This window comes from Vitis riparia, chromosome 14, assembly GCF_004353265.1.
Source record: "Vitis riparia cultivar Riparia Gloire de Montpellier isolate 1030 chromosome 14, EGFV_Vit.rip_1.0, whole genome shotgun sequence".
Classification (NCBI taxonomy): Eukaryota; Viridiplantae; Streptophyta; class Magnoliopsida; order Vitales; family Vitaceae; genus Vitis; species Vitis riparia.
In genome coordinates this window covers 5,035,591-5,057,829 of record NC_048444.1, presented here as the reverse complement: position 1 = coordinate 5,057,829, position 22,239 = coordinate 5,035,591, and the positions used below count along the sequence as shown (strand labels likewise).

The following is a 22,239-nucleotide window of genomic DNA, read 5'->3' as shown; positions in this document are numbered from 1 at the left end:
CTTATGTTTAAGATTTGTTCAATTGGATTATGGGCGGGGGTCTCTTCTGTGTTTTTTTTTTTTTTTTTTTTTGGTGTGATTGAGGAGCTAATTTATATCTGTTAATTGAAGCAACAGCATCATAATTGTAGGTCATGGGCCCAGGCTCATCATTGGAAGATCAGAGTTGAATAGGTTGAGGAGGGGCATTGGGTGCTGAGTTTGCCAGTCCCGCAGCCCCACCCATACCCCACTTCAGAAGCCCCCACTACAGCATTTGGCTTGCCATTTTACTAGGCGTGGGGAAAATTGTGGATCCTTTCATAGAAGATTCTTTCATAGTGTTGCAGGGTCTTCTCTTGGTTTGATGAGTCATCTCATGAGATTACCATTTCAAAAGAACACAAAATTTTAGAAATTTTAATCTCTTTCCTAAACAACTCTTGTGGAATGGTTTGAAAGTTTGCTTACTTTCTGTTAATATTTACATAATTTTTTCCCCTAAAAAATATCAAACACTAGAATGAAAATAAAAATCAACAAGAATCCCAAATCCCAATTCTTGACATTGACTAAATACTGAAAAGGAAAATTTTCATACAAATACAACATCCATTACAAGGAAATATGGTCCCTTTAAGGCAGCTAAAGGATAAGAGAGCATCCTACCTAATATAGAACCATCCTTTATCCAAAGAAATTTAAATTTCCAACATTATGTATTCCATATATCATCTTCCATATCCTGGTAAAAGTAACCAATTTTGTGAGGTATTCCTGCAAGCTTCCAAACTTCAGTCATCTCCATGGTCTTGACTCCATCTAAGAAATGGGGAAAATCTGCTACATTCTGTGACCTTAAAAATTGGAAATTTCTCATATAGAGAAGAAAACAAGAGAGCGATTGCATACAAAAAGACAGAGGTATGTATCCACTTTGCACATGCCATTATCAGAAGAATGAAGCAATTCAATTCGGATACCATGAGAAATGGAGGCAATGCGGAGAGAAGTGCAGCTTAAACTACTACATTTGTGAAATTGGAAGAGTCAGTACAATATTTTTCCTTGAATTACAGAAAGTTAGAAGCTGATTTTCATCAAATGTACCCAAACCAGATAAATTGATTCCAAAGGCTTCCAACCTGCGGATATCCCGTGGAATGGGAGATTGCAAAAGTCCATCCCACCAAGCAGGAGGAAGAAGTGGTGTGTGAGCACATTGATTGGACTGGCTATGACAACTCAATGGGCCAGCAAATCTGTTCCAAACATGTCCCCAGCCCACTTGAGTCACCAAACCTTCCACCAACAAATTACTCTGGAAGCTGCTGAAGAAGGAAAAGTTCCAGGAACTAGAAGTATTCTCCTCTGAAAAAAGAAATAGGAAAATTAAAAAACTTCATCACAAAAAGGGATCTAGAAGCAGAAACTAGAGAAGTACCGAGTTTGTTTGCTGCAGCTAATGCAGCAACTAACTGAGCATAGGTAGTTCCCACGCGCCTGTGAGCCCCAGAAACAACAGCATGCTTTGCACGTGATGCAAGAAAGAAGTCCACAAATGCAACCCATCTAGGAGCTGGCCCCCAATCCTTCACTCTGAAGTCCAAGTTATGCACCCCATTTACCTCAGCAGATATGTTTCCCTTGTAAAGTTGATAATCAAAATGAATAACCTGGGAAAACTACAACTAAATTAGGAGGAAATGGGCAAGGAAATCTTTCATATGCCATGAACACAATCAGAAAGCATGACTTGAGATCTTGTGTCATAAAGGATCAACTCAACTAATAATAATAAAGGAAATTAAAGTGCACAACAGTTTTCTGACTTCAAATTTCTGTAATGCTTCTTGATCAGGCAATTAAGAGTATATAGATATAAGTGCCTAACAAAATCAAAATTTTATAATATTGACGCTATTAAGATTGCAACATTTAACCATTCGTATTAAAACTAAAAGACAGACATGTTTTGAAATCATACATGGCAATATGAGTTACTACAAATTACCTCTGCAAACTCATCTACGATTGGTGTGATCTCTTTTACAAGAGATGGGGTATCTGAAATCAATACCACCCTGGGTCTAGACACCTCATGCAGATTGTGCATTGCTTTTCTGATGCAATTCAATGCTGCCTGCACTGCTCTCACAGACCTGATATAAAGGGCATAAGAACCTGCATCATTAGTCAGTTGAAGTCACACCCTTCCAGCAGCCACATCCAGACATTCCATGGGAATTTAACTATTCCACTATGTTTTACACAGCCTTTGGTGTATACCCAGTACATCTGCACATGTCTCTGTTTCATAGTATTTAGGTTCATCAAAATATATGGACGGTCCTTTATGCTTTCATGAAATGGTGTAGTTTCTAATATTTGTTATTATTTTTGTTATTATCCATCATCCTTGTTGGCTCCCACCAAGGATGCATTTGTCACTTTAGATTCTACATAAAATACAATTAAACAAATTCCACTTCTGTGCAACTTCTATGTGCACCCTTGGGAATTTTAATTTATAGGTTGGCTAGAAATTTTTTCATATGTAAAAGAAAAAACTAATTTTAAAAAGATAAATTATTTACATTTTATGTTTGGGTGTCACAATAAAGATTCTGCATGCTCTAAGTGTGCTCATCAAATATTTTCAGTCTTTTCTTTTTCTTCCTTTTTTTTTTTTTTTTTTTGCCTCTTTTTCTCTACGTTTCTGATAGGAACTCATCAAGCAATATTAGTCATCTGTAGTAAATATTTTGATTCTTCCAACAAATTATGTTTGTTCCAGGTTGATACTGAATCATTGATCATTTAGAAAGAGGAGGCAAATTTTTGGAAGAAATAAAATCATTACTATAAATAGTTTCTATCAACCTCAATGAGTCACCCAAGAAAGGAACCCACTACTTTCATCTGTTTAGCAGGAATACCTATTCATGAGCATTCTCATGTGCAATGAGATATCAGGATCCCCTCCACCACCAAGGACCCAATTCACTGCTGCTTTAACATCATCTGAAGGAGATATTAGAACTCTCATCAGCTCTCCATATATGTTAGCCCTAGACAGAAGAAATTCTGGAGATCCAAATAAATCAGAAGCAGCTTTCCTCATTTCAGGGTGTACATTCTTCAGAAAAAATTGAGCTGCCACAGCATCTGTTGTACCTTGGAACCTGCTTAAGGTCAATTATCATTCATGATACTTGTAAATCATAAAAGAGTTGGTCATAAAAAGTTCTCTCACTTTACCATATGATAGATTGCTCCCATTCCCTCCAATTGCTACAAAGGACATTGGTTTGTGCTGGCTTCTCAAAATTATCAATTCTCACAACCAGAGGTCTTCCATACTTCTCTTCACAACCATTCTGTCTCCACAGATGCTTGACTTCTCTCAGGGTAAAGGCAAGATCAGTGTAGGATATGTAATCCCCAAAAGGAAATTTGCCCCTGAATAGAAAGAATTAAAGCAATGATTAGTGGAAATAAAGCTCTACTTTACCTTTAATTTCAAATTATGTCTCTCAGTCTGCACCCGATTCTATTATGTTGTTTTATTACAGTAAAATTTGAATATGATCAGGGAAAGACATTTTTCATGGTCGATTTGGTAAAAACATATCCAAGATATAGTGTTTTTTTCAACCTTTTTCTTGGATACACAATCCAAGCCGTGAACTAACATTTATTTCTGGTGCATCCCCATTCCCCCCCACCAACAAAAAAAAAAAAATTTGAGGTTTTGTCATTCCATTTCTTCTATGTGAAAGTACAGCACTATAAAAAAGATTGGATCTAAAAAGGCTACACAAAATTAGCATTTGTTTATAACTAAATTCATTATAGAGAAAAGCCAATTTTGAATATAAAACAGAAAGGCTGGAGAAAGAACCAATATGCCTGGTTTGCCCGATGATCAGGGACCGGTTCAACATGATACTCAATGCTGCAGCAGTCAAGATCTTGTACATTTCATTGCCAAATCCTGCTTCTGATGCCTTCCCCAGCACAAAACCATGACTACAGAAATGCACTGGAGGAAGGTCGCGGACTCTAGAAGCACCTGAAACAGAAATCAAACATGTGAGCATGTGACTCTCACAAGTATTTTTTGATACAGCACAGGTTTCCCTCTCAAAAGTAATATGTCAAAATCCCTTAGACAGGCACATACTAATGATGATGTTCATAACAGGGGATAATAAAAATTAAAAAGACAAGAAAATAACAAAAGAGAAAACTGTCTATGTAGACTCTTCAAATCAAGAAGATAAAACTCAATCAAGTTTACATGCACTTAGGAAATTTGAATAGAATGAGAGGAACTGGTCACAGCATGCAATAGTGTAAACAATTTCCTGGCAGGAGATATTCCAAATTTTCAAGGACATGCAAATAAAATTTAATTAAATTGAAAAAGGAAACCAGTGGTCCAGCATCAAGTCGTCCTATGATTTATTTCAAAAACCTCTGCCACATGCTTCAAAGGAGATCCTGCTGCCTAAACATTTTGTCATTCTAAAGCTGAGCCTAAAATTTAAATTTCAAAAAGGAAGACAGTAGAAAGTGGCAGGAACATCAATATCTTCTTCCTGATCAGGATAGTCTAGTATTTAAAAGAAAAAAACTACCCTTCTCCAAAATTTTGGAATTTAGAGGCATACGTATTTCAACCTGTATATGAACTGAATATCACATGCATGAATGTTATTTGATAAGACAATATCAAATGTTCATCATAACCTTCAGTTGCATATTAAATCCTCTTAAAATGACACATGAACACCGGATCTTTCCAAGTTTTGGCTATTAACAATTATACGTTACAAACAGAATGAAGGAGCAGTATGGAAGAAAAAAAAAAAAAAAAAAAAAGAGGAGAAAAGGGACAAAATACCAGTGGTGGAAAAGAAATTTGGATTAAGCCCAGTCAAACCAAGGAAAGAAAGTCTATCAGATCTATCCTTCTTTTCCTCTTTAACACATTTACATGCTTTGAATTTCCAAAAACACATTTGATGTTATCCACATATTCCTATTGCTTATTAAACATAAAACTCAGAAGCTCGATTATTTTGAATGCCATCAAACTGGTATTACTTATTAGATAAATTTTCACTTCAAAATTGCTTATCCCAGAGCAGTGCCAGATCATTGGTGTAATGGAGTCATAGAGTGATCATTGGAGGTATGCACTTTCACTCAAATAATGAAGGATAACAGAGTTTAAGTGAGCCACTTGCATAGTTATAACATAATTTCAAGATAAATCTTCTTGTTAAACTGAAATTCTTAAATAAGTTATTATCTTCTATAAAGCTGGTTTTTGAGTTATCCAGTTTATTGCAAACACAGTAGGCAGTAGGCAATAGGCAATGCATGTGAATTTGAAGAACAAAAGAACAAATATGCATTGAAATAGTAAAGATTCCAAAACAAAATATGTGATGACCTGCTCCCTCCATGGTAGAAATTGTCCACTCTGGGTACAATGATCCTTATGACTTTAAAATGAGTCTATACAATTAGGAGAAGCTTATCACATATATAGTATCAAAAACTTCTTCTCCCATCTAATGTGGGATATAATATTTACCCCTCGATGTGGGACTCTATCATCCCATCCTACAAAGGATGTCTATTTGTCTAGCCCCACAATCCCATGGGACACAATGACAATGTTGTGTCTACATGGGGGGGTCATATATCCACATCGAATAAGGGAAGAAATTTCTAGCACTATGCAGTGATCTTCTCTTAAACGTGCATACACGTTATAAAGATGTGAGGGTCTATTAGACTCAAAGCGAAAAATATCTACATGAGAGGGAGAGGAGCATTACAAATAAATGTGATAAGTCATGAGGGTTTATTAGGTCCAAAACGAACAATATCTATATGAGAGGGAGGGCTTGTGGGCCTGGGATAATATAGAAGGGAACATGTTGGTATAAAACACGCCATCAAAATTACCACATTCAAGTACATAGTGCAGTATCTCAAGCTATACGATCAATGCAAAACCATTTCTCCTTCAATTAAGTGTTTTATAACCCACATAGCAGCATTAGTCTTAACTGAGCAGAGCGGTTGGTTTTCTCAGCTACCAAACAAATACCAAAAGCAAGCAAGCTAAAACTAAAAAAATAAATTTCATCAAAATTGAGCACACATATACCATGCAAAGCAAAGTGATCTTGAATCATCCTTCTGACTCTGAGGTTCTCCTCCCGAAACCCTCCAACAAAAATTTCCCCCATTTCTTCGACCGTGGCGCACCCCTTTATATCGCTTCCAAAACTCACATTTCCCTCAAGGGATTTGATGGGAAACGGGTTTCCGATAGAAGGGTCGACGGATCTCATAGTGAGAAGAAAGAGGCCAAAGAAAGTAAAGATCGAGCATACCCAGAGAAATACGTGGAAGGACAGTAGCCTCCGTCTGGATCGGATGCAAATGCACCCCATCTGTCTGTTTGTGTTCCAGTCCTGGAATTAAACCAGGGTCTTGTGCATCTAGAGATGAGGTTTCCCAGCTCCCCGATTCCCTAGTTTGAGCTCGTCAGGCTTCGCTTCAGCTCTTGGTTTTCTTTCTACTTGGCCAAAATAATAATTTTTATTTTATTTTGTAACCTATTATATTAAATCCAGTGAAAAACATGTTTTCTCAGGGTCAAGGGTTCAAAACACGGGTTTTTTTTTTTTAGTTAAAAGATATGATTTTTCTCATAATACCAAAAATAGGAAAAAAAACATGGAAATCGTATAAAATGAATTTAAATTACATCACCTTACTTTTTTTTTAATGATAAAAATAAATAAATTAAATTCTCGTGTAAAAGTAAAATCTTGATTTGAAAAATTGAATTTTAATTTAATTATTTTCAAAATATAATTTAAAATGAAAATATTAAAATTATTTTTTAAATGATTTCAACATGATTTTTATTATGAAAATGCTAAATATATGCAAAAAAAAAAAATCTATAAAAAATAAACATTGCTTTTTTTCAAATATATGGAAATTACACTTTAAAAATTATATTCTTAATATTAAATTTTAATGAAAGTTTTATTGATTACTTTTTTAACAATGTTACTAAAATGTTATATTATTAATAATAAAATAAAATAAGAAAATAAAAATAAGACTAAAAATAAATTTAAATTATAGAAAATATTTATTTTTACTTAAAATTTAACTTATATAATTATAAACTATAAAATTAAATTGAATTAGAAAAATAAAAATTTAAAAGATATAAGTAAAAGCCTATTAATATGTCAGTGCTTTTCTTTTCAATTTTTTTAATAAAAATAGAAATGGAAAATATTAAAATATTTAAAAAAATAAAAAGGTAAAATAAATGTGGGCATTTGGAGATCAAAATGAAAGAGTAAAAAAGTGAGAATAAAATAAAAATGAAGAATATATAAAAGTCAAAGTACAGAAGAATAGGACTCCCGGACATATTCACTTTTTTTTTTTTTTTCTTCAAGAATATTTTTGTCTTTCATATTTTATGTCCATAACATCAATTATACAAAATACGTGGAACCTAAATCCATTATCTGCTTTAACTAGCCCTAAATCATAATTGTTAATTTCTTTTATCATCTTTTATCTTATTTTTTGAGAACAAATAAATATAGGGAATGGAGGAAAACAGAGAAGTGGTGGTGGTGGATAGGAGAGAAGGGGATAAGAAAGAAATAAGAAGAGTGGCAATGGAAGTGGGTCTCTAAGGGGTTTTAGTGTTTTTCTAAGAATACATGAAATAAACGGTGACAATTATGTCATGTAAACTTATTAGACAGGTGTAAGATTAAATCTCTTAAATAGGTATGTGAACGTGTTAAACAAGTATATAAATTTTATAGGAAAAAATAAAACCTAACCAACCAAAATTAGATAATAAATATTTTTATTTATCTATATTTAATTTCAAGATAATAAATATAAACAAACAATTGATAATTTTTAAGATAAGAGAATTACAAATATTAATAGATTAGTAAATTTTATTATTGTCATGATTTTATCTATTAATATAAAAGAGAAGATGAATAAATATATTAAAATTTTTAATTATTTATATATTTTAAAATTTATAATTATTTGTTTTTAATAAAATTTTAATTATATATTTATGATGTCACATATTCAATCGCGGTTCAACAACCAGTTGAACCAATGAACCATAAACCAGTAACTTTGCTAGTTCAATTATAAAAACATTAAAAAAATTTTGCATATCCTGAAAAATGGTATGAGCTTTAATTAAATAGCTATTTTGAACAATAAAAGAGAAAACAAAACAAAAACAAACATAACTCATTCCAATTTAACTTATAAATGTTTCACGTTGCTTCTCTCCCCGACTTAGCCTTGGTTCTAGACTTCCATTGATTTTTGAGATTTGACTTATATAAGTTTGAAGTTTTAAACTTATATAGAATATGCTACAAGAATGTCTTTCCATAACTACTGTTAAATAGTACCAACCCAATACCAACAATCTTCTTACCGTAAACCACAAAACATGACCTTAGTTGGTCAAAACCTAGAAATTCAAATCAATGTAAATAGGTACCCAAAATGACCCCCATAAAATCATAGAAAATAAGATTTCTCAAAATAAATGAAAAAAAAAAAACATTTGACAAATGATGAGAAAGACGAGGTCGAAAATGACACACAACGATAACAACGAAGACACCTCAACTATGATGAGAAAAAAAAGGTTTAGGCAAAGACGATACCAAAATAATAGCAAAATGGAAGTGCAAAATATGGCTTTTATGACTATGAAAACACTTCAATGATAAAGAGAAAATGAAGGCTTGGGCGAAAAGGGCACCGCAACAATGAAAGTCAAATGATTTTTTCCCCCTTCTTACTTTTCTAAAATAATTGTATTTTAAAATTATAATCGAAATGGCAAATTGATATGGTAAAAAAATTAGGACTTCAAAAAATTATCAAATTGGATGACCCCTCCGAGTCATTTTCACCCCAGCCCACCCTATTTAGTAATTTTCCTAATCATTTTTAGATTTACTTAAGATATTAAAAAAGTTTTACAATCTTATATTTAATTTTTTTTATGAATATAAGGTAAATCTATATATTTATGTGTTTTAAAATTCTCAAACTATATATATATATATATATATATACCTTTCAAGATTATGAACTCAACATAAGATAAATACTTAGGTGCACTTAAGATTTTTATTTAAACATGCATCTTTCTTTATCCTCATTTTAAGCCTTAAAAGTTCATTTCTTTCATAAACTCGAGTATAGATGCAGAACTTTAGTCAAATTTACTAAAAATTGATTTATAAAAAGTACTCAAGGATGTTGCCTAATTGTTAAAAAGACTTAAAATTGAAAAAAAAAAAAAATTGATTTTGGAGCTAAAAAAGTCCAATCGGTCAAGAGTAGGATTGAATGGGCTTAACCTATTAGGGAATTGATCAACCAATTGCCCTTTCCCAATCAAGGCCAGTTAAGGGGTGTAAAAACTTTCTTTATCTTCCAAAATAATTGTTTTCCTGGTAAAGGGAAACCCTTTATTGGTCAAAGATATCCCTTTCTTGGTTAAAGTTTGATTGAATTCTTAATAGTCACCTATCATGCATTAAATGTTCAATAATTAGTCAATCGATTGACTAGAATTCCATTAAGAAAGGCCTATTGATGCACTTTTTAGTGTTGGAGGTTAGAAACCTATAAACATGTGAGAGATCTAACACTTGTATTTAACTCTCTATTCTTTTGTCTTTTTGGTGCATTAAATTCATCACTTGCAAATCATTATAGTACACCTTATATTTATCATAGTTTATCTTATATTAAAAGTCTTTATTGTGTTAGGTTGAGTATTTTAAAATCCATATATTATTAAGGTTTGAGTGTTGAAACTTCATGTTGAGGATGAACTTAAAGAAAGACACCCTCGTTTAGAAGGAGTTCGAAAAGAGTGAACCTAGGTAGTAATTGTTGAACCACTATAAATATCGTGTTTGCAATTTCTCTAATTCTTATTTTTTTACATTCATTGTTCTATTACTTGTTTATTTAAGAACTTTTTTTTTTTTAAGAGCTTTAAATACAAAATTCACCTTCCCCTCTTAGGTGTTTTTCTTAGTTAAATTAACCTTGTTTTGTTATATATATATATATATATATATATATAAGAATTCTTAAATAAAAAAAGTATAAACTCATCTACTATATGATAAAATTGAAAATTAAATACCGCAAACCTTAGTGTTAAATTATAAATGTTGAATTAATATAAATGAAAAAATGTATAATTTAAGTTTTAGCGCTGAATTTAATTTGATCATTTAATAATGAAAATAACTCCTGAAATAGATTATTTTTTGTAAATTTAAGCTTATACTTATCAGATAATATCATATTGCTTAAGTTATACTTAAGCATGGTACATAATACCTCATTAACATAACAATTATTTATAGCTTTTACTAAGGAAAAAAAAGAAAAATTGGTATCAAACCTTCATCTAATATTCCCATCTTAAAAAATGTCTATTTAATTAAAATTTGGTTTTTATTAATTAGTTTATATTGAATTCTAATTTTATTTTATTAAATAATTAAAGATAAGAATTTTATTCTAAAAAAAATCAATTAAAAATATATTTTGATTTAATATATTTCTATAAATCAATTAAAATAGGTTTTGTATTTATAATTTTAATTTTATTACATGAATCGATGATAAAAACTTTGATTTAAGAAAAAGATAAATTATATAACAAAATTATTTAATAACAAAAATCTTTATTTTATAAAAATGATAAATATAAAATAAAAATGTTATAAATTTTTTGAAAGAAATTCATTAAAAATGAATCTCATAATTCAATTAAAATACATTTTTTTATAATTTTAAATTTATTAAATCAAGAAATTAATAATAAAAGATTTAATTTAATAGAAGTTATATTTTGTCATAAAAAAAATTCAACAATAAAAATCTTTATTTTATAAAAAGGATAAAAATAAAATAAAAAAGTTATAAAAATTTGTAAGTGAGACTTGTCATAAGTGGTTACTCAATCCCTATTGTGAAATAGATTTTTAGTAATTTTTAAATAAATTAAAAATAGGCTTTTAAAATTTATGACATTTTATATAAGAATTATTATTATTTTTTATTTTCAAAACTAAAAACAAAAAAATGCATACAAACAAATCATTCAAATGAAAGTAATTAGGAATGTTAATGCTAAGTAGGTGTTTGGGAAACAACTTAATAATTTAATTTAAGTAATTAAGTATGTTTAGTAAAACAACTTAATGGTATGACTTAAAATCAAAAACAAATTTAAGTAATAAATAAAAATAATTAACTTATTTTTAAATTCATGTCTTTATTTTACTTTTTTATCATCATTTGCTTTAACTAGCTCTGTGATCTTTTTTGTTATTTTACGATTTTCATAGTTACTTTGACTTTCTTTACCCTATTTATAATTTATGAAGATAAAAAATGTTAATTTAATAATTGAAAATAAATTTTAAATTAATTTTATCAAATAATTCTAATACTTAAATTAAAACAAGAATTAAAAAAATAAGTTTTAAGTTACAACTTAACCAACAATTAAACCAAAAGCTTGTAATGTCCTGTAGGGAAAATTTATTTTCTCGTACACCAAATATGACCTTGGATACGACGCCGTCCTCCATACCTTGCTTTGAAACGACGTCGTCTGAAGCAATGGCATTGCTTTCCCGGATTCTGCTCCCTAACTCGGAATGATGACAAAATCCCTAAGCTAAGGACTTTTCTGGAATTCAAAACCCCACGTTCAACTCTTAACTGGAGCCGAAACCTCAGCCCCCATTCACTGCTCTTTCTCTCTCGACTTTGAGAATTTCATTACCAAGGACCAAGAATTTGAATTCTTCGAACCCCGATAGGTCCACAATTCCGCCCACAAACCTCCATGAATGACGAAACCTACCAGAGTATCGTTACCCGCCGTTGATTCTCTCATACCTCAACCGCATTTTCCTTAACCGGTTCGTTTCCTCTCTTTTCCTTTTAATCAGTAGTTTTGATTATTGCTGTTGCCTCATGTTACTGTCGGAAGCAGCCTAGGGTTTTACTTCATCTAATTTGCTACTAAGTTTTGTTTTTTCTTTTGTTCGATAATGTTTTCTTTGCCCTATGTAGCATTTGATATAACTGTAATGGTGGAACAAAAACGATAAAGAATGGGCGGAATAGTAGTGTTCTTGATAATGGAAATGTTAGGATTTATGTTGCTAATTGAGGCGGGTTTATGGTAGTGTTGATAGTTGGAAATTTTTGTCGTGGGTACTAATTTGAATAGGGTTTATGGCAGTGGTTGATCATTGGGAAGGTTCTTTTACTCCCGTGCTATTTGAAGAGGGTTTTGCTGTAATTAAGATTCTGTTATTGTAATGCTAAGTTGTAGAGTTGAGCAAGAACGTGGGTTGAAAACGTTGAGGTTTGAGAAAGAACTCATTTTGCTGTTGGTACTGTGTTCTTGCATCACTGAAATGAAGTGAGATGGTTTGGGGTTTGATGTACAGCATTCAAGATTAAGCTAGCATTTACTACAGAAAAATGGTTAGATAAGGATCATATGCTCAAGAAAAATGATTAGCCGTTTTTCAATTTTATTTAAAAAAGATCATTTAGTTTACCCAATTTTAGCAATTAAATGCAGTATTTATAGCGATTCTAGCATAACTCTACATCTTTAAAAGATTTTTTCTTTGCCTTTTTTTTTGGAAAATGTTTTAATTAGTTTATTTATTTATGAAAAAAAAAAAATCCATGAGAACACCTTATATGGGAAAACAGGATCATTTCCCTTGATCTAATGTACTGGAGATATCCATTTTTTTAGTCCAAACAAAACCTTCGATCGCGTAGCTTACTTAGATTGTGCCCGCCTTGGCAAGGATGTCAAAATCCCTAAACTAGGAATTTTTTGGAATTCAAATCTCTACATTCTACTCTTCACTTGGCCTGGAACATCAGTCATATCATTAACTCTCTTTCTCTCTTCTAATTCACTTTGGAGTTTTATTTCTTTAATTGCTTATTTATTTTTTGTTCTATGATTTTTTTTTTTGGCCTAAATAGCATTCTTAGTAATTGTTCTAATTGAAGAAAAAACAAGACTAACAAATAAAATTCTTGAGATTTGATATAGGTCATTGGAGGTTTATCACATAAAATTCATGAATGACGAAACCTACCAGAGTATCGTTACCCGCCGTTGATTCTCTCATACCTCAACCGCATTTTCCTTAACCGGTTTGTTTCCTCTCTTTTCCTTTTAATCAGTAGTTTTGATTATTGCTGTTGCCTCATGTTACTGTCGGAAGCAGCCTAGGGTTTTACTTCATCTAATTTGCTACTAAGTTTTGTTTTTTCTTTTGTTCGATTATGTTTTCTTTGCCCTATGTAGCATTTAATATAACTGTAATGGTGGAACAATACAGCAATTCTGTGTCATTAAACGGATATGTAATCTTCACTTTTTTTTAAAGGTATTTTTTATGTCTAGATTGGATTGAAGTGAAAGGAACTCATGTTAGAATCTAGCTATTGAAGCGTTATTCCAAGGTAAAGATTGTATAGCTACTCTTGGATGGCTTCATTAATCAATGGCAGCCTATTATATCCTGCTTCATTTTGATGCTTAATAATTGTAATTTCTGGTCATTAAATTTTAATTAAATCAGAGCACCGCGACATAAAATTCTTTGAATTGGCTTGCCAAATATGATGATTGCGGTTCTCATTTGTTTACAAAGACAATTCTGTCTTTGAATAACAGTGATTTGCTAATGTATTGGAGATAGTTTTATGATTATTGCATTTTGATGGTTCAAAGTAGTATCCAAGTGGGCTGGTTAAAACTTCTGTTGCTATATATCAAATGCTTTCATGACATGTAGATGATAATGACACATCCATCTGTTCAACCTCTTAAAAGCAGTTTTTTGGAACATTACTCTTTGTAAATGTACATCCACATACACTTACAGTTCCTGAGGCTTTCTTTTTCAATCTAGTCTCTGTATCTCCAGTTGTTCAACTAATTTTCTCTTGCTTTCATACGTTTTTCTTAGTTTCCTAAGTAGGATAAGATAGAACTGCCTTTATGACATTGATTTTCTGTGCAGCAGCTAAGTTTTGTTTTCATGTGTAAAAGTCCATCATGTTGTGTTGCAGCCACAAACTTGTCGGTTTTTGTTTTTTTGGCTGATATTGTACTTCTGTCTTTGATATATTCTGTTATATGCCATCTTGAATCTTCTGTTAACTTTTGTTCTTTATCCTTTTCCCCCCGTTTTAAGGTCTTTCTTCAAAGGTTGTGCTAGTCTTTCATTAGTTGGGCTGACATTTAACTGAAGCAATGGGAAGTACATTCAATCCACTGATTTTGATCGAAAAGCTGTCCAAGCTCAACAGTTCACAACAGAGCATAGAGAGTATCCTCTTAACTACATTATATGGATTGGAAATTTTATATCTTCTTTCTTTCTTCTTGTTCATATTTTGTTCAATATAAATTTATTGACTGTTTTTACTTCTATAAAGGGGTCAGCCTTCTTTCTTAGAGTTAGATTGACAATGACAATTAAACACCCACTTGTTGGTTCCTTCTCTTACAAGTCACATCATTCATTGTTGTTAAACTAAAGTGTAGTTGCATTGGTAAATTATCTTTATAAGGTACCACTTTGGACCAAAATTGTTTTTAAGTGGATTACAATTGTAGAACATTCTATTTTTTTAAAGTGTAGTTTTTCGTTCGAAGAATATTTTCATTGTGTTTCATTAGTGTTTATTGATAAACATTCTCCTTAACACTACATGGTGTATTTGGTTTTGTCTTTTCTTTTAGTGCATGTTTTCTCTTTTCTGGGCATGGATACATTTAAGTCTTTATCAATATATATCTGTTCTGCCTCTGGGGATATGTATGAAATTTTCATTTGATTTTAAAGAAGTTGGGCCAATATAGTTGGTTTATGAGAATTTGTTGTGTTGTTTCTTGTCCTATATCTTGCCTTGGTTAGTCATTATCATAATTACTATTAATGACTGACCATCTTTGAAATACAACTTGACCTCTCTTCATATTCTTTTATTACTTCTTTTCCATTCATTCCACTTGTACCAAAGGTGCTATCCTTAACACGGTTAAGCTTTATCACATTGGTGTATTTTCCATATGAATAAAGCAAAACAAGTTGTTGAAACATGGGATAGACAATTTCATTGTTCCCCATCTGAGCAGCGACTCGCCTTCCTATATCTTGCAAATGACATCTTGCAGAATAGTAGGCGAAAGGGTTCAGAGTTTGTTGGTGAATTTTGGAAGGTTCTTCCTGATGCTCTCCGTGACGTAATGGAGAATGGGGATGAGTTTGGAAGAACTGCTGTACTGCGTCTGGTATGATTGTCTTTACTTTGTGTTCTTGTTAGGTGCATTTGCCTATACTGTGGATGTATAGTCAGAGATGTAGGTTCTATTTTGAGTATAGGGGGTCTTGACAATTGTGATCCATTTCTTTCTTTCTACCCTGATTTTTCTGTTTTCTAATAGTACCATGATTAATGACTCATTTCTCTTTATATCATAATATTCGGCAAGAGTCTGGATTTTTGCTTCTTATTACTCTAGACAGAAAAATTAGATATCTTTGCTTGGTTTCTACCATGCTGTAGAAAAGAGTTTGGAATGCCATGATGTTATTAGTAACATGAATTTTAATTCCTTGGGAACATCAAGTGTGGAAGAGATGTGCTTATTTTTATTTGCATTCTATATAACACTAAATTTTAATCATAATAATGTTGATTCTTAGAACAAAATGTTGGAAGCAATTGGTGTAGATAGCTTATTAGTGCTTTATCTCTAACTCTTTACTAAGAATAGAGAAAGGGCAATAAGTCGTTCAGACATTAGTGGACCCCAAGTGCTCCTCACGTGTTGTGTACTTGCTACCTTCTTGGATGCTGACTTTTGTAGTGAGTACCCAATAGAAAATAACCAAATAAATTATAATCGATAATTGCCTTTTCCATCTCCAGTTCTTTTTGACAGTGCAGATATATATGTTACCAATTATTTTTGACCAAAATGTTCCTCTGTGAAGCATTATTCACAAATTCGCTGGTTGCATCTTGAATTTTATTATTCCCATTTTAGTATCCTTCTCCTTAGCTAATTATCAATGATCTTGATTGAAAGCCAAGTTTGTGAATTTTGGTTTGTCTGACCTTCATGTCAAGAATTGATTGAGTGTTTCATTGTATGTGGCTTGGAATTATTTATCAAAAAATAAAATAAAATTGTATGTGGCTTGGAATTGGGCCCAACCATGGGTTCTTTAGTTCTAATATTTGGATCTTGGGATTTTTTTTCTTCTTGTGAATCCATTATGGTTTTCCATGTTTGATTTAAATTCGTAATATTTAGCAAAAATTTTCCAGTTTGGCATTTTGTTTTGCAATTTTTCCCAAGTCTGAGTGTGACATCAAAGTTGAAATCATAAGTGGTTGTTGTGAAAATAAGCATGAATTATTGCTTACTATTGCATTTTTACTGTTTCTTGCCAGATTGGTATATGGGAAGAAAGAAAAGTCTTTGGTTCTCGTGGCCAAATTCTTAAGGAAGAGTTTGGGGGAAGGCAACTGGAAAACAGTAATAGAAATGGGAAGCATTTAGGCTTTAAACTGGTGAGTAACTCCTATTTTCTGTGCCGGCTACATGTTTCCTTAGAGATTGTATCTTTTGATATGATTTAAGGATTAATACTGTCCCTTATTTCTTTTCCATCAAGCAGAAGCAGTCTGCTGGAAATACATTGGAAAAAATAGTTTCGGGCTATCAAGTTATTTATGGTGGCCAACTTGATGAAGATGTCATATTGAGAAAATGCACTAATGCTATTAGCTATGTTGAGAAAGCAGATAAGGGAATTGATGGTGGTATTAATTCAGGTATTTCCTGCATGGGGTTTCTTTTTTGAAACCAAAGAATAGCTTCCTATAGTAGGTTTTTTTTATTATTTTTTATCATAAAAACAATATTTAAATTTCCAATCTATACAGTTAATGCATACACTATATTCTCTACTCCTATATGATAGTCTTTGTTAATTTAACTTAATACTGTTTCCTGTTGCTTAAAGATTCGGCGGTGGATATATGATGCATACACTGTATATATATAAGTTTTTGTAGTCAAGTTCATGCTTATCAGATTTACATGCATTCTGTTATATTTGAATTTTTGACTAGCAGATTAGTGTATTGAAAGCACAATAATGCTTGCAACTTGAGTATACTTGAAAGCATAGAAGAGAACCCAAGAGGAAGGGAAAAAAAAAAGAAAAAGAAAAGGAACAGAAAAAAAATAAAAAAAAGCATTGCTCCATGCTCAGTAATACATCTCAGCCTCCTATAAAGTCCAAAAAGGTTCTATTAAGATTCACCCTAGAGGCCAACGACCAACGGAGTATGCAGGATCAATTTCTTGAATTTCCTTTGTGAAATCTTTAATTTCCTTGAATGTTATATAATACTCTTCTTTCTATGAATCCCATATGAGCTGCCAACTAAACATCTCTTCTCCCCTAAATCCCCTCTGCAAACTTTCCAACTTGCCCATAACTGCCTCGAAAGTTTTTTATAACACCAAATGAATCCCAAAAAGGTATAAAAATAAAGACCATATCTCCCAAGCCAAAAGCACTGAATTAAAAGATGGCCTAGGCTCTCCCCCCTCTTACTCATACAACCCGGATTGGGCATGGTTAAAATTTTTGCCCAAGCTGTTGTTCATATGAAGAAAAGCCACCTTCAATGGAAACTTAGGGCTCCGCATTTATTTCGTCCAGAGACCTGTGACGCATCCTCTCACCAGTTTCTTGTAATGAAACTTGCCAAGGAATAATTAATCTGAAGACAGCTTCCCAAAGATAGCATTCCTCTGCTCAATCAGACCTTCACTATCTGAATATGAGCAAAAGCTCAATCTTGTTGAAACACACTAGTAAATCTCATATTCCAACATCTTACTGCCACCTTATATATCCAATAATACTCTTCCAAAGCATCCTAATTGATTGCTAGCTCAAATTCAGAACTCTCCTTATAGACATCTCTCCATGCCAAAGGCTCATGCCAAAGCGTCTTCTCTGACCTCCTTGAAACCCACCCTCAATCCCTTGTTTTAAGGGAACCATCAGCTATCCTTGGGACTAGGTAAGTTATGACAACAATTTTGCCTAGAAAAATGCTTTTTTCATTATTACCAGATCCCTTTTACACAGATGGCATCCATCTTTAGGACTACAAAGGACCTTTGAATCGATCAAATGAGTGTTCTTCATCTCCACAAACCCATCCCATACAAAATCCCACTGCAATTTCTGAAGGCTCTTCCTCACTGACCCAGTGAGTATGGAGTTGGACATCAAATATGTAGGCATGCCTGCTAAGGTGCTCTGAACTAATAACTCTTCCCATTATATGAATATAGCCTCTTCCAATTGGCCATTCACTCTTCCAATCTCTCAACAACCAGATCCCATATTGTCACCATACTCCACAACTGGATCTCATACTGTTATGTTGTTGAACCAACGTCATTGCCTTGTCAAATGTATGAACTGGAACTGTTGGAATAAAGTATTGATGTTACTTGGAGTCACATTAGAACTTTCTCAAGACTACCGTTTTATGATCTCACCTTTTAGAATATGGAAACTGTTTTGAGTTTGATAAGATGAGAACTGGCATATCCTACTGCTGTTGAATTTTAATTCTTTAAAGAAATCACAAAGTGGATCATATTGATTTGAAGTGTGATGAAGCAAAATTTTAAAATGCACTTTCTGCCTTAATTCAAATTAGTAAGTAATTTAGAGTTAATTGATCTGAAGATTCAGCAAGTTAGAGCAGAAGTTAAATTAAGGATCAATCTCAGATGAATATGTTATAATCAGTTCATCTGTCAGGCCTTTACACATATTAGTATGAACATAGTTTCAAATACTTGATTAAATTCCTGAATTTTATATTATTGTTAATATTGATTCTTTTTGAAAACATTTTCAGCTATATTGGCCACTTCATAAATATTGTTCACAATTTTGTTCTCCTCTGAGCAGCTATTCTCCATTTTTTTTTCGTCTTCCATGATTTCCAACCAACTGAATATATATTTGCTTAAATATTATTGGATTTTCATTAGAAAATTTTCTTTCTTGAACAGCACAACAGAATGGGTCTGGATTTGTAGAGGAGCTGCAGGGGCAACACACTATTCTGAGAGACTGTATCGAACAGCTTACATTAGTTGAATCATCCAGAGCAAGTCTCGTGTCTAATTTGAGAGAGGCTCTCCAGGAGCAGGTTGGTTGGCCAACATATCTTTTTGTACTAAAATTTGTCATTTTGAAATCTTGCTTATTTTTTGCTTCTGGAGAGCTGATGTGGTTTTCTTATTAGGAATTCAAACTGGATCAAGTTCGTAATCAACTCCAGGTAATTATTTTGGCTCTTTATCAACCTCACTTGGTGGAAATGTGATTTGGCTTTCTTGGTATTCCTTCAAATTAAGCAGATTAGACATGTCAAGCTTTAGTTGGAGACTGCAATTTTCAGTCACTAAGAGGATAAAATTTAATTCTGTTTGTGTGTGCGTGACTCCTCTTTCTCCATGGTCCATGCAGATGAGATTTTTCATATGTAAGTCAAAATTGAATTCTATTATTCTTTGCTTAAGGTCTCGGTGCTATAAGTGGTTAGGATGGGTTATGGGAGGCTCCAAGTTCGAGTCCCAATGGGAACCAAAAAAAAGTTTTATCTAATAAAAAAAGGTCTTAGTGCTATGTTTGACATTCAAACACTGTCTATTGTAGCTTCTGCCATGTACTTCTAGTTGACATTTAAAACACACTATGGTTAATAGAAGATCTAAGTATGATACTGTATCAAAACATGGAAAAAAAGTAAAATCTCTGGCTAAATCAAATTATGGATCAAGCCATGAACAAATAAATTTCATTTAAAACCTTCATTTATTGGAATCTAATGCAGTTGTGTTTCATTGAAGTTTTTAATATTTTTTCTTCTATTGATTTCCCTCAAATAGTACTGTGTTTAGATCAAAACAAGATTATGGTATTTATGCCTCACCATTTTAAGGCTTACACCTTGCTTTATGGGAAGGCATACAACTTTGCCTCCTTATCTGGTCCTTTAGAAGCTATGAGCTACCTGACCCTAATATTTCTACAACTTTTGCTTGTGTCACCGACTATAAGATTTACCTGCAAAATTCTGCTTAAAATATTTCGTTGTAAGAATCTGTTCAACTTTATTGGTTATGCCACTTGTATTCATACTCGTTCTTAGGATGTGCTCTGTTTTTTTACATGATTTTCAGGCTGCTCAGTTCCAAGCAGAACAGGCAGGTAACATGTGTCGACGGTTACTAAAATGTAATAACAACACACAATTGCTTGCTGAGCAGAGTTTGAAGGAAACTCGCACCACCGAAGCACTTCTGAGTTTTGTACCAGGAACAGTGGAACAATCTGCTCCAGTAATGTTCACAAGGCAGGTGTCTTTTCCCGAAAAACCTGGTCACATTGAAGAAGATCCCAGAAAATCTGCAGCAGCTGCAGTGGCAGCAAAGCTCACCGCATCAACATCCTCAGCCCAGATGCTCACTTTTGTTCTCTCCTCCTTGGCATCAGAGGGTGTGATTGGCAATCCAACAAAAGAATCATCTGGTGATTATCCTGCTGAAAAGAGAACTAAGCTTGAGAATGACCAATCTGCTTACACACCTCAGAATCCTCAACCATCAGTTTCTGCTTTTCCAAATCTAGACCAGCTCCAGCATAATGTGTCAACCACCACCCAACAATCAACTCCGAGTGAGCAACCACCTCCCCCTTCATCTCCTCCTCCATTGCCACCAATGCCACCTATGCCCCCCTATCAGGTGCCCCAGTACATGCAGGCTGCTGGATCAATGACTAACATACCATACAGCTATGGCATGACCCAACAAGGGCCACCTTCAGCTGCTAACTACCCAACAGTTGGGCCCCCAGTCTCCAGCATTTCTTCCTTTACAACACCTCCAGCAAATTCTTACCAAAGTTTTCAGGGTTCAGAAGGTGGTTTCTACGGCCAGCCATCATCTTTGCCAATGGCACCGATTTCTAGGCGGTAGAGTTCCAAATCTTCTATGGTACTTGGAAGAAAACAGAAGGTTCCAAATCTTCTATGGTGCTTGGAAGAAAACAGAAGGGTTCATGGGGCAAGACAAGCATTTAAAAAAACTGATTGAAGCTTCATCATCTCCCTCCACAAGAATCTTTCTTGCATTGTGACTGTTATTATACATATTATTAAAATTTTCACATAGCAACTAAATGTTTGTAAGTTATATTTTCAACTGCTTTTAGATTTATGGAGTTTAAAATAATTCTATTGCAGTGCTGAATGTAAGAAAAAAGAGGAACTCAACCACGGGTGCAGGATAAGGGAGATTGGCATGATGAGCCCAAACCCATTGCCCTGAAATGACCCCCATGTATCCAGAATGATCTTTCAGCTTTTGTCAATTGTCCTATATCCAAGGCTTGAATCTAACTTGAATTGACTTTCGAATTTATAATTATTATTATCCACTCTTGGGAATCATTTTTTTTTCAATTCGAATTCAGGGTCATGTGTTACTTACTGGAATCATATTTTCCCGTGTTTGTCTTAATCAATTGGGTTACTCATGATAATCCTCTCTTGAGAACTTTATTATCAGTATTATTTCATAAAATGGCAAACATCGTACACTTTCAAAAGTGAGTCGGTTGACGATGTGGCCAGCATATTAATTAGCCTTTCCTATTTTGCAGAAAAGTGATGGGTTGATAATTAGAGCTTACTTGCATTGCATGGTTAGATCATGAAAATTGAAAAACAAAAAATGATGGGGGAATGCTTTGATAGGAAGAAATGAGAAATGTTCTATAAAAATAATTTATATAATCACTTTCTAAACATGGGTGTTTGGGGTCTTTATCTTATAAAGTTGGCAAAGGTCCCGGAGAACAATGATGTTCATTTCTCCCATCTTTAAGAAATACTTTCCATTGTAGAGTGATGAGATGGTAAGCAGTGTCTGAA

General features: G+C 32.9%; 2 protein-coding genes across 5 annotated transcripts; one reads left to right on the top strand and one right to left on the bottom strand.

Annotated features, from left to right (window-relative positions):
* Positions 1–547: 547 nt before the first annotated feature.
* On the bottom strand, positions 548–6,576 carry LOC117931460. 2 transcript variants are annotated; one of them, XM_034852475.1, is made up of 7 exons: positions 6,170–6,576; positions 3,892–4,054; positions 3,241–3,441; positions 2,919–3,164; positions 1,994–2,141; positions 1,424–1,664; positions 548–1,350 (listed from the first exon to the last, which is right to left on the bottom strand). In XM_034852475.1, exons 1-7 carry the CDS (start codon positions 6,456–6,458, stop codon positions 1,007–1,009), a joined length of 1,632 nt encoding a protein of 543 aa, XP_034708366.1. In that variant the 5' UTR covers positions 6,459–6,576; the 3' UTR covers positions 548–1,006. The 2 variants fall into 2 exon arrangements, with proteins under 2 accessions (XP_034708366.1, XP_034708367.1); XM_034852476.1 differs by having other exon boundaries at positions 1,424–1,655.
* Positions 6,577–11,754: 5,178 nt separating this feature from the next.
* LOC117930942 (regulation of nuclear pre-mRNA domain-containing protein 2) lies at positions 11,755–21,753 on the top strand. 3 transcript variants are annotated; one of them, XM_034851756.1, is made up of 9 exons: positions 11,755–12,056; positions 13,223–13,326; positions 14,376–14,510; positions 15,231–15,478; positions 16,648–16,767; positions 16,875–17,031; positions 19,310–19,449; positions 19,546–19,581; positions 20,486–21,753. In XM_034851756.1, the coding sequence occupies exons 3-9, from the start codon at positions 14,435–14,437 to the stop codon at positions 21,281–21,283; spliced, it is 1,575 nt and encodes a 524-aa protein (XP_034707647.1). In that variant the 5' UTR covers positions 11,755–12,056; positions 13,223–13,326; positions 14,376–14,434; the 3' UTR covers positions 21,284–21,753. The 3 variants fall into 3 exon arrangements, with proteins under 3 accessions (XP_034707647.1, XP_034707648.1, XP_034707649.1); XM_034851757.1 differs by lacking the exon at positions 13,223–13,326; XM_034851758.1 differs by lacking the exons at positions 11,755–12,056; positions 13,223–13,326 and adding an exon at positions 13,390–13,638.
* The last annotated feature ends 486 nt before the right edge of the window (positions 21,754–22,239 follow it).

Excerpts from the sequence above, each read along its gene's own strand:
- LOC117931460 (XM_034852475.1), bottom strand. The coding sequence starts at position 6,458 with ATGGGGTGCATTTGCATCCGATCCAGACGGAGGCTACTGTCCTTCCAC. Across the intron at positions 2,142-2,918 it reads ATGAGAATGCTCATGAATAG|GTCTGTGAGAGCAGTGCAGG; the intron begins GTATTCCTGCTA and ends CCTTTATATCAG. Across the intron at positions 1,665-1,993 it reads TCGTAGATGAGTTTGCAGAG|TTTTCCCAGGTTATTCATTT; the intron begins GTAATTTGTAGT and ends ATTTAGTTGTAG.
- LOC117930942 (XM_034851757.1), top strand. The coding sequence starts at position 14,435 with ATGGGAAGTACATTCAATCCACTGATTTTGATCGAAAAGCTGTCCAAG. Across the intron at positions 15,479-16,647 it reads GAACTGCTGTACTGCGTCTG|ATTGGTATATGGGAAGAAAG; the intron begins GTATGATTGTCT and ends GTTTCTTGCCAG. Across the intron at positions 19,582-20,485 it reads AAGTTCGTAATCAACTCCAG|GCTGCTCAGTTCCAAGCAGA; the intron begins GTAATTATTTTG and ends CATGATTTTCAG.